The sequence below is a fragment of the Silurus meridionalis genome, chromosome 4, assembly GCF_014805685.1.
Source record: "Silurus meridionalis isolate SWU-2019-XX chromosome 4, ASM1480568v1, whole genome shotgun sequence".
Taxonomy (NCBI): Eukaryota; Metazoa; Chordata; class Actinopteri; order Siluriformes; family Siluridae; genus Silurus; species Silurus meridionalis.
Window position 1 is genome coordinate 8,349,165 of NC_060887.1, and position 11,870 is coordinate 8,361,034.

At 37.2% G+C, this 11,870-nt stretch overlaps 1 protein-coding gene across 15 annotated transcripts in view; it reads left to right on the forward strand.

The window, feature by feature from the left end:
- The window catches only part of si:ch211-285f17.1 (sickle tail protein), a 76,321-nt gene extending 64,792 nt beyond the window's left edge, over positions 1-11,529 (forward strand). For 10 of the 15 annotated variants that reach the window (XM_046848628.1, XM_046848625.1, XM_046848627.1 and 7 more), the window contains 5 exons: positions 3,610-3,714; positions 4,825-4,902; positions 5,181-6,752; positions 8,946-9,083; positions 10,063-11,529. In XM_046848628.1, coding sequence (XP_046704584.1) covers positions 3,610-3,714; positions 4,825-4,902; positions 5,181-6,752; positions 8,946-9,083; positions 10,063-10,539 — 2,370 coding nt within the window. In that variant the 3' untranslated portion in view covers positions 10,540-11,529. Of the gene's footprint in view, positions 1-3,609; positions 3,715-4,824; positions 4,903-5,180; positions 6,753-8,945; positions 9,084-9,544 lie in introns of all 15 variants that reach the window. The other 5 variants (XM_046848640.1, XM_046848626.1, XM_046848636.1 and 2 more) reach the window with 5 other exon arrangements.
- The last annotated feature ends 341 nt before the right edge of the window (positions 11,530-11,870 follow it).

The window sequence follows — 11,870 nt, forward strand, 5'->3', positions numbered from 1 at the left end:
TAAGAAGACAACATTTTAACCTGCAGTGTCATTGCCACCAAAGACTTATTGATGTGGGTGGGGAGTGAAGATTTTTCCATCTGGTCTGATCCCAAGGAAGAGCTTTTACAGCTGAAATCTTTAGTGATAGCTCTGATACAAAGGAGTCAAAACACACACTGCTAAACCAATGCTGTCAGTCTTCTCTGCCTAGGACCAGGTTTTAATTACATTTCAAATAAAGCCTGCCTCCACACCAGAACTTTGCAGAGAACATTGGACACCACTGTGCTTGACAAAAAAGTCAAATACATTGAGGCCACACCACACAATTTGCACTGCGAATGTTTTGTACAGTCTATGCCTCATAGAGTAAAAGCTGTTTTTGTTGGAAAATGCACAATAATCTACAAATAGTTAATACACACTTTACTGTCCCCTGAAAATAACTTAACATACAGCCATTAATGTCAAAATAGCTGGCAAAAGTGAGTACACCCTAAATAAACATGTCAAAACTGCGTCCAAAGTGTAAATATTTTGTGTTATCCAGCACTTCCTTAATCCTCCCTGGCATGGAATTCTGCATAGCTGCACAGGATGTTGCTGAGATCCTCTATTAGTCCTCCATAATGACATCACGGAGCTGCTGGATGTTAGTACATCAAGGAGCTGCTGGATGTTAGTACACCTATAGGGCATCCTCAAGCCCCACAGGTGCTCAATAGGGTTCAGGTCTGAAGATATAAAAAATCATTTTATGGCTCAGCATGATGCTACCACCACCATGCTTGACTGTAGGAAATAAACTATTTTCTTGGTATTCCTCAGCAGCGCGTCGCCACACATGCTGGACACCATCTGAGCCAAACAAGTTTATCTTAGTCTCATCAGTCACAGGACAAGGTTCCACTAATTTATGCTCTTGGACAGGTTGTCTTCAGCAAAGCATGATGAGCCTGTCAAGCATCATACAGTATTTATAGTGTGTATATTAGTTGAGGGCTGTGCATTTGGGTTAGGACTACCTGGGACTTCAGTGGGGACTTACCAGACTTAATCCACCTCTAAATACCACCAATATCACATCACAATTAAAGAAACCATCAAAACTATACAAAAACGCAATATAACAACGTGTGGAATTACAGAGAGAGAGACATTTCACGTATGGAGGGTGAATACCATTTTACTAAAGCAAGAAACTCAGTTAAGATTTCAAAACTCTACACTACAACCGCAACTGTGCCTCGTACATCATTTGGAGCAGTTCAAAATCAATATTATAGCGTCAGGATTTTTTCTGTCCTCTGATTGGTTAGTCATAGGGAAACTATTATAGCCAAGTTCGACTAGAAAACCGCGTCTAATAACATGACATAAACAGAGATGCATACTCATAATGTGCACCACTCCTCAGAGGCTATAAGCCAGTGGCACCTCTCGTAGGCACTGGTCTGGAAATAGCGAACAAAACCTGACACAAGCTAGCTAGCTTCGGGGTTGGCCGACCTCTTCTCACGATGTCTAGCTTTTCTTCAAAATTTATTTTTAAAAATTAACTCCTCTTCCTCTGTAGGCATAAAAAGTCTAAATCAGATGTATTAATGTGTGCGGAGTGCTATAGACGTTTTTTCTAGTCGAACTTGGCTATAACGGTTTTCCTCTGACCAACCAATCAGAGGACGGAAAAAATCTTGGCGCTATTCTGGGCCAGCTGGCTGGCCCTGTGAGGCAAATTTGAAAAAAAATGATTGGTTAAAGAAACAGACTCATTGCTAATATTCTCTAAGATAAAAAGGCCAGCACTACTGAATTTGAAGGCCCTGGGCAGATTAGACCGACATGGCAGCACATAGAGGCTGAGATCGGAGTGGACAAAAAATCTAACATGCACATACACGTACTGGAAGCAGTGTAGCCAAGAGAAACGCTACGAAATAAAGAAAATAAACTGTTGGGAATAAATTAAAACTATTTTATGGAACAAATATTAGTATTTAGGTTGCAAATGTAGGTCAGTGCTTCTGATAGTGTTTAGGACAGCAGAGAAGACTTGACGGCCCACCACTGGTATATATGTATACACTCTCTCTCTCACACACACACACACACACACACACACACACACACACACACACACACACACACACACACATAATGCCATATGCAGAAAACTATAATGTTATTCAGACACCGTTGTATGTGTCAGCCAGCATTAAGATTTGTAGCAATTTGTGTTGCAGTGCAAACTTACTTTAATGATATGAGGGACGTTCTGTATCACGTTCCTTTTGTAAAGTATGTTTAACACAATGGCAAACAAAGAAATACATTTGCTTTGAACTTTATCTGGGAAGGGATATAAAGCCATTATAAACAATTTAAAGCACTGTAAAACAGTTGCCATGACAACACAAAGGTAAATTAATTCAACAAAAAATTTTGAAATTTACTTTTGAAAGCAAAGGGAAGGCATACCTAGGATGTGTAGAGTAAGCATATTTGTGTGTGTTCGTTAAACACATCACACAGATGCATATCTGGAGAAATGTCATGGTCCTCAAACCATTCCTGAGCAAATTTACAGTGTGGCAGAGAGCATTATTCTGCTGAAAGAGACTAGGAAAGAGATTAGGAAATACCAATACAATAAGAAAGTGTACTTGGCCTGCAGTGTTAAGGTAGGTGGAACATGACCAAGTAACCTCCATGAGAATACCTGGACCCCAGGTCTTTAGCAGAATATCGCTCATTCTGGTACCATCTCTTCTTTTGGCATCTGAAATAGATTAGCACAAGCACCAAGTGCCAGCTACAAACTACAAAGCCCCATATGCAGAAAGTTGTGATGCTGTTCTGAAAACTTTGTATTGTATTTTCACAGCCAGCGATGACATTTTTATTAATTTTGAACTTTACACACACACTCTATAGATGGAATATTTAATGGCACATTTTTAAGCTGTAATGTTGGTGCCATGGTAGTTTTGCTTGTGTCTGTGCAGTGCTTTTTTTCTTGGTTTACTGTAATGATTGGTATCTATTCTTCACAGAAAAAAAATCAGTCTAAACATGCCATGTCCTTTCTATGTATTTGTCGATGTACTTTTAAAATTAATTAGTTTGATGGCAAAAACACATGAATGAGTTCTGGCATTTTTTTAAAGTTCCCTTCACAGATCTCTGAAAATAGCAAGCAAGTTGTTTCAGTTGTTTCAATTATTATTTGCTCACGAGTCTGTATGCATGAATGTTTTGATGTTAGTGACACCACCTACTAGGCTGAGATTAGAATAACATTAGCAATGCACAACACAGTACTCCCTGAGATGGTATGAGGAAAAAAAACTTGAGAGAAACCAGACTCAAAAGGAAACCCATCCTCATCTGGGTGGCACCAAATGTCCTTTTATTACAGCTGCATCATTGTTGTGGCATACTCTTCAGTGACGCAAGCTTAAATGCAGAACTGTTCATGCAAACTTTGCTCCTAAGCCATTGGAGCAGCCTCTTTATATTAATTACGGTCCAAATCCATCCTCAAAGTTCGAAGTGCTCAGTAACTTCATGGATACTGCAGTTTAAAAACCAGGACCTAAACCCCTACATATATTCTCCCCCTCTCAGGTTTTCCAGAAGTGTTTGGTTAAGGACATAAAGCTCAAAGGTTTGGTAGAGCCACAGATCAAAGAGCTAAGATCTGGGGCCTTACTGTCCCTCAAAGATAAGAAGGTAATGGACATGGCATCTTTTAGCTCTCCCACTAGCTGCTTGTTCCAGTCTGCTACCTGTGCCTGAGGGCTGCACTGCAAAAAAAAAAAAAGCTTGTTGCCATTTTCATTCTGCTTACTGTATTGTGGTAGAAATCTGTAGCAAAGATTGTCACTGCTTTTCTATTTGACCTTCTCTGTACTAAAAAATCTCACTGATTTCATATTTGACCTTCTCTGTACCAAAGATTCTCACATATCTTCTGTCTGGCATTCTTAATAAACCAAGGAAATTCTTTGCCATGTAGTCAACTGTTTTCTGTTTACTGATGTCACTGTTTCCTGATTTTTAGATATGCATATATCAAAACATAAATGCATATTTATATACTTAAACCTAGAGCTTCCCAGTGATAAAACATTTACAACCCATTTCATTGTAAATTTAATTACATAATTGATGTATTTTGACAAAAAAAAAGAAAAAATTTATCAAATATTGTCTAAAAAATAACAATCTAACAAATAAATAATATTTAATGCATATTTGACTGCATTGCCTGCATCTAAGTTTCTCACACTTGGTCAATACTGATAAATAAATGCATTTAAAACAAATTGTCTGCTATCACTGGGGAGTTGCATTTACTGTAGCAACATACAAAAACAAGCAAACTTGTTTTCACCTGCTGCATGCTTTTCCTCTGCATCTCTGCTCAGTTACTGAGTATATTTTACGGCATCTTCAGATATGATATTTGGTATGATGGATAGAACAAATGTAAATTGCACAATACTGTAAGGTTTATAAAGGTTTTAAAATGTTTGAGATGTCAGTTTATAGTATATGATTTATCAAAAAACTATATTGAAATTTTTGTTACAAGATAGAGAAATATTGGTTTTAAGTGTTTTAGGGGTTAATAGAATGTCCAAACTACATGATTTTAGAAAATATTAGAAGTGAAATAAATTGTTACCAGATAGATTAAGTAATGGTGTAAATAATATCTGCTCAAAATGATGCAAGTTGAGCACATTTTACCTGAAAAACTTTTAAGGTATCACCAGTTACATAATTTAGTGGAAGCTATTTTTTTGTGACTTAATGTTATATTATTCACATTTTTAGCAGAGTACAGACATCCAGGAGAAAAACGATATGGTCATGGATGAAAATGGCAACAACACAGCACGTCAAAATACGGGGGTGAGCATCTACAACTGTGTATTTGTCGTTTGTTGTTCCATTCGGTGTCAACAGTCAAAAAAATTACAATCACTGACATGTGAAGGTTAACAGCCTTAACTTATGAACTTTTTTGTTTGTGTAAATTCAGTGGCAGTCCTTTGACCTATTATTCATGATGTAAATAATTTTTGTATTATTTTATGAAGTATTTGTATTATTAATAAAATGCTTGCATAATTATGTAGCTCCCTGGTAATATTTTTATTCTTTTATTTTGTGACCTTTAAACCTTAAAGGTCATCTATTACCTCACAGCACAGATCGCCAAGGAGCCTCAAGAAGAGTCAACTGACAACATAGCAGCATCCCTCGCATCTCCATCCCAGGTGTCACATGTCAATACCTATGAGAAATCCCAAAACAAGCTGCTGTTATCCTCAGATGCTGCATCCAGTATTCCAAGCCATGGCCTAGACAACAATTTAAGCCTTACTAATGACCTACCATATAAACTGACTTGTTCAAGTCCAGTGGAGACAGAGGAACAAGGCCCAGGCAGCCCTACACAGGGCAAAGTCCATGTGGTTAAGGTTCCACAGGTACAACTTAGCATAGAGGAGACAGTGGAGTCTCCAACAGCAATTTGTACACCCATCTTACTGGGTGGCCCTGATCTCATTTACACCAAGGTGCCTGAAAACCATGGGGAGTTGTGCTCAGCAAATCAGCAGCAGGTAATAAGTTTTCCCAAGTCTAGGAGGATGAAGTATGAAGAAGTAGAAGATGAAAATGAGACATTCCTCAGCCCTGACTTGCCAGGGGAAGAACCTCCTCCTCCGCCACCAGATAATATTGCTTTCATGATTACCAACACCAAAGTGCAGGCTTTGACAACTGGAGAGTACCAAGAGCTTGTAAATGCTAAAAGAGGAAATGTGCAAACTGTGACTGTAGGTGCCAAACCACAGACTAAATGTGGCTCTGACTTTTCCACTCTAACTTGTAGCAATGGTTCTGCTGATGCTGGAAATAGTGAATTCAGCAAAAAGCCTGTCATTATAATTTTTGATGAACCAATGGATATACGTTCAGCCTACAAACGTCTCTCCACCATTTTTGAGTGTGAAGATGAGCTGGAAAGAATGTTGGCTGAAGAAAGGATAGAGGAAGAAATTGAGGAAACCGAGGATGATGATAAAAGAAACGGGGGTTTACAGGTCACACATCATGGAGATAAGATGAGTTTTGTGAATGCCCAAATTGGATCAAACCCTGTTTTGTCTTCATCATTGTTATCCGATGAGGGGACTGTAACACCTGCTACTAGTGAGGCCAAACAGGATGTTAAAAAGAAGTTCAAGTTTAAGTTCCCTAAAAAGCAATTGGCAGCTTTAACACAGGCCATCCGCACTGGTACTAAGACAGGCAAGAAAACCTTACAAGTTGTGGTGTATGAAGATGATGAGGAATCAGATGGTACTATTAAACATAAAGAGACCAAGAGATTTGAAATTTCTTGCTCCAAACAAAATAACCCAAAATTAGAAGCTGTTGCCCAGGAACCACAGGGAAGGACAGAAGAAATCCGAAAGAGCACTTACAAGACACTTGATAGCCTTGAACAGACGATAAAACAGCTTGAGACTACAATCAGTGAAATGGGGCCACGGTCTTCTGAGGACCTACAGCCCACTGAATACTCTAAACCTCATGGCATCCAGGGTGCAGAGACTTTACCCAAAATAGTTCCACAGAAACCTTTAGTCACCAAAACTTCAAACTCCAGCAAGCGCCCTAGCCTTCGGAAGAAGCCAAAACCACAGCTTCTTCCTCGGCCTGCTGTGATCACACCAGCTCCACCTCAACAGGTCTCTCTCGAGCTCTGACCGCCTTGGTGGTGAAGACTATGGGTTTCTCCATCTCCTATTCCTCACAGTAATCCCAGTCTAACCAGTGGCTTTCACAGATCCTAACCTTATCTTCTTGCAATGACTATGGGAATCTCAACATTTTAACTCTATAGTGTAAATATGTCTGTATATAACTAGTGTGGTGTTTTATGGGTGATTTTATGACAGCCTTCACCAGTGCCTTCATAAATTCACTGCAGAGTTTCTAACATTGGATTTAAGCAGCCAAAAAGATTACTCACAGACTAAGAAGCACACCTTCACCTTGTCTTTTTTCTGATTCTTTTAAGTGGGGACTAAGGTATAAGAACAAAATATTTTTCTGTTGGTGTTGGAGGTCTGCATGCATCTTTTCTTCTTTTGGGGCCATATTCACAAAAAATAAAAGGTTAGAATTAGCCCTTTAGTTCATTCCTTCAAGTATGTTCAGCTTCCATGTAACAAAGAATTAATAAATAAATAAATAGTTTTAAAAAGTAGTTGGGGAATTGGGAAATGGTCAAATAGACCAAAAAAAAATCCTAATATTCATCCAACTTCAGTAACCACTTTTTCTTGATCAGGGTCTATTCAGCCAAATAAAACTGCTGTTATACAGTAAATATTAATTGAGCCACAATAAAGGAAAACTAATTAATTTATTAACAGTTTAATGGATCAGCCAGATATTTTCAATGCTGATTAAATGAGTGTGCATCATCCAGCAAGATAAACTTTGCATTTCAACCTAGTTTAAGAAAACATTAATAATATACATGTGCATATCAATAAATTAGAATATCATTAAAAAGTTGATTTTATTTTAGTAATTCAATACAAAAAGTGAAGCTTGTATATTTGATAGATTCATCGCACACATTTTATTTTATTTCTTTTTATCTTGATGATTATGGCTTACAGCTAATAAAAAAACAAAATTCAGAAAATATATATTATGAATATTATGAAAAAGTTCAATATTGGAGACTCATGGTGTTACATTCTGATCAGCTCATTACATCCAAACACCTGCAAAGACGAATCCATAGGCTATAGCTGAGGCATTCCTTGTGTCAAGCCACTCCTGAACAAGGACAAAAAGGACTGGACTGTTGCTCAGTGGGCCAAAGTCGTTTTTTGATGAAAGGAAAGAAAATTTTGCATTTCATTTGGAAATTAAGGTACCCGAGTCTGGAAGAAGAAAGGAGAGGCACAGGATCCAACTTGCTTGAGGTCCAGTGTAAAGTTTGCAGAGTCACTGCCCACACTGCCAAAAGCACCAAAAGTTGGTTAAATGCTTGACTGCCCAGCAAACTCACCAGACCTGAACCCCAAAGAGTATCTATGGGGTATTGTCAAGAGGAAAATGAGAAACAAGAGACCAAAAAAATGCAAATGAGCTGAAGGACACTGTCAAAGAAACCTGGGCTTCCACCTCAGCAGTACCACAGAATTATCACCTCCCTGCCACGCTAAATTGAGGCAGTAATTAAAGCAAAAGCAGCCCCTACATTGTCAGCATAAAATCATTTAAATTAAAAGAAATAAACACTTGAAATATATCAGTCTGTGTGTGATGAATCTATCATATACAAGTTTCACCTTTTTTATTGAATAACTATTTAATGATGCTCTAATTTATTGAGATGCACCTGTAAATTGTCTCTGCACTTGTGAGTAGTTTTACAAACTCTTAGTTATGTTATGTGTGTAGTTTCCTGGATAAAACATGCCGGAGGTGGATTGACTATGCAACATATATACACTATTTTATATATATATATATATATATATATATATATATATATATATATATATATATATATATATATATATATATATATATGTACACGCATTTTTTTAACCTCAATGCCGGTGTTTTGTTTCTGTGAAAGATCCACTGCATCCCTGATCGAGATAATGGAGTTATTAAAGATGAATGATTAAAAAACCTTTAGTTAACATTTTATGGCCATTTAGAACTCGTAATGGTAAGATATGAGACTTTGTGAACATGGCCCCTGTTGTAAATCCAGTTAAATGTTATGGAATACCACAAAGATTTTATGCAGACATTGTTTCTATTTTTACAAACCTTCCAATACACAACATTTAGAGTTTCTTTATTTTTATCTCTTCTTTTCTCCTGTTTGGTTTGAATCCCTCTTGCAGAATGTCAGCGTGTCCCTTCCTACTAGTCGGATGCCAATGCCCATGTCTGTGAAGGCCAAGCAGCAGCCGGGCACGTCAGACAGAGAAAGGGCTGCAAAGCAATTAAAGATGCAAGACTCACAGAGGCAGTTTCGCCAGGTAGACATATACTCAGCTAGGGATTACACATTGAGAGAACATTTACATAAGCGTATGTATCAGCTAAAACAAATCGCTCTAAAAGGTATTTAAACAATGAAGAAAGAAAAGAATGTTCTTTGTGTGATCAACTCCATGCTGACTGTCACTGATGGATGTGATCTTGATGACTGTGCTTTCATTGGCTGTGGCTGAAAGCATGTCTGCAAGGCATAATGCATCTGTTATAACATAATGGAATGTTTCTACATAATCATTCTGCTTGTGGCTTTTATTCTAAGTAGGTGATAAGGATGAAAAACAAACTCTTTTTTTTTTAAATAATTTCCTGAGTTGCTATCAAAGCTTTTCTCCTTAATTTCTTACTCTGTTGCTCCTAACCTATACTGTGCTTTGGGTAGATGCTGCTTTTTAACTATTATCTAAATCTACATCACATGTTTTATTTCACTTTGACACAGCTCTAACACCACAAGTATCACTGTTTCCCAAGAGACAAATGTCCTTGCCAGCCAAGGTGCTCTTCTACTAAACCCAGTATCAGACTCTTTTCCCTGATTATTTCATATGGGATGAGTCCCTTTTCCCAATCTGAGGAACAACCCCCTACTAAACCTCCACTGGAAACCTTCCCACAGTGCACCTTCTCCACTCTTGGAGCCTCCTCTGGGCTTATGTAACTGGTTGGTTTTCATCACACTTTAAAATACTCACTTTAAATATGAATGCTCTTAAAACATGAATGTGCTGTCTTTCACCTAATATTCACCCTCAACTTTAACTTACAGCCCTGAGAAAAAGGATGTTAATGTACTTTAAATATTGTAGTTTATATTAATGTGTTTTCTGACTCAGATTTTTTTGTGATAATTAACTTGTAACTCCTGTTAGTGTAAATGAAAGGTTTGTACAGCTTCACATCTTCAATCACTGAATCTTAGGGATGAAAATCCATGTTTTCTGACATCTTTGTTTACAGGCTAACGGAAGTGCTAAAAGAGCTGGAGGAGATCCCAAATCTACTTCTCCTACAATACCTGTCTCTAAAATCCCTGCTTTTTCTTCTAGTGCAGGAAAAGCTGCTTCTCAGCCTGATGCTACTAACCCTGTTAACCACTCTGCTGTATCCTCCTCCTCCTCCAAGTCTTCTATCCTCAACCATCGCTCAATCCCCAACTCGTCCTCTCATATTCCCTCCATTTCGAATGGATCTCTTAAGCATGCACAGTCCACTCACAGCACTAAAAGCCTGTCCTTGTCCACACAGAACCAAAATGGACGATATTCCTCCTCTTCCTCTTCTCCCTCTCCTCTGTCCCCCACCATGTTGTCACAGGTTTCAAAGAGTATTCGAACCATTCACACCCCCAGCTTCACCAGTTACAGTCGGCCACACAATGCGAGTGCTGGGAAATCTGCAATCCCCACAGCATCAAGCACCAAGGATGCCTCGTAGAATGTTCAGCTGCTCTGTCACCAGTGGCTTTTGTCCTAATGAGGTAGTGATGCTCTTAATTTGCTCAGAAACAGTATACTTTTTATTGTGTTTGTCTGATTATCTTGCAGTTCCAACTCTGTTTACCTTCAAGCATGTTCAAAGTAGGTCGAATATTTTGGGGGAGATTTTTCTTTAACACTTATGTCTTCTCTGATACAGAGAAGACATAAGTGTAAAATTATAATAGAAATATATTAGAAATATATTTCTTTCTTTCTTTCTTTTTTTTCTTTGCATCCTTACATTATTCTAAATATTTGAAGCTTGAATTTTCTAGTAGTCATGGCAACAGAATACTTAAATTCTCATAAGTGACTGCTTAATAAGTGTTCATAAATAAATACAAGATAAAACTGGATGTTCATATAATATTTTAATGTTTTTCTTCTTACCTTGACAGATGTTCGCCCGCAATAGTGTTTTTTTTTTTCTTGTTTTAAGTACCGAATGTGTACCGAATTTTTTATTTCATTTTTTTAGTCAAATTGCCATCTGAAATTGTTTTCTGTTCACTGCCAGTGGATTTTATATGTTTTTAAACAAGTCAATAATAATTGTACTTGTTTGCCAAAGTTGTTTTCTTTTTTTTTTAATCCTTATTCAGAATGAATGAATATACTCCAACAGAACCTACCTAAGGAATTCTCTCGCTTTACTGTAAGGCTGTGGCTTTATAGATAATAAATGTGCTTTAATCAATAGTTTGCTCCCACTGTATATACTTTTCCTCAGATTTAGCTGAGTTTTGGTTGCATACTACACCAAATATTTTATTTTTGTCTTTGTGAATCTTTAGAGAATGCATGCAGGAGCTGTGTAAGAGGATAACCATGAATGCACACATTTTGTAAATATGTATTTAAAAAAAAAAAAAAATGTTTACGTTTGTGTAAAACTTAACGAGACTGGCAAAGGCTATGTATGAAAACATTAAAACATCTGCATGTTTATCGTCTGTATCTTTTTATGTTTGTTTATAAACAAAGTGGACTAATGTAGATATAAGATTAACTCCATAATGATTTTCACCTTTTAAACAATATTCAGATTTAATCATTAACATACAGAAACATCCCTAGTGAACAAGCCAGGGACAACCATGGCAAGTAAACAGGCATGATGAAGAAAAAGCACCGGATACAAAAGAAAACCCATCCTGGGATCATTTATTTATAAATTCTTTTACTAATGCAGTGTGGGTGAAAAGTAATTAAAATATATATGGTAATAAAGTCGATATTTCTAATACAATTTTATTGAAACAAATTGTACATGTACTTTATTACATA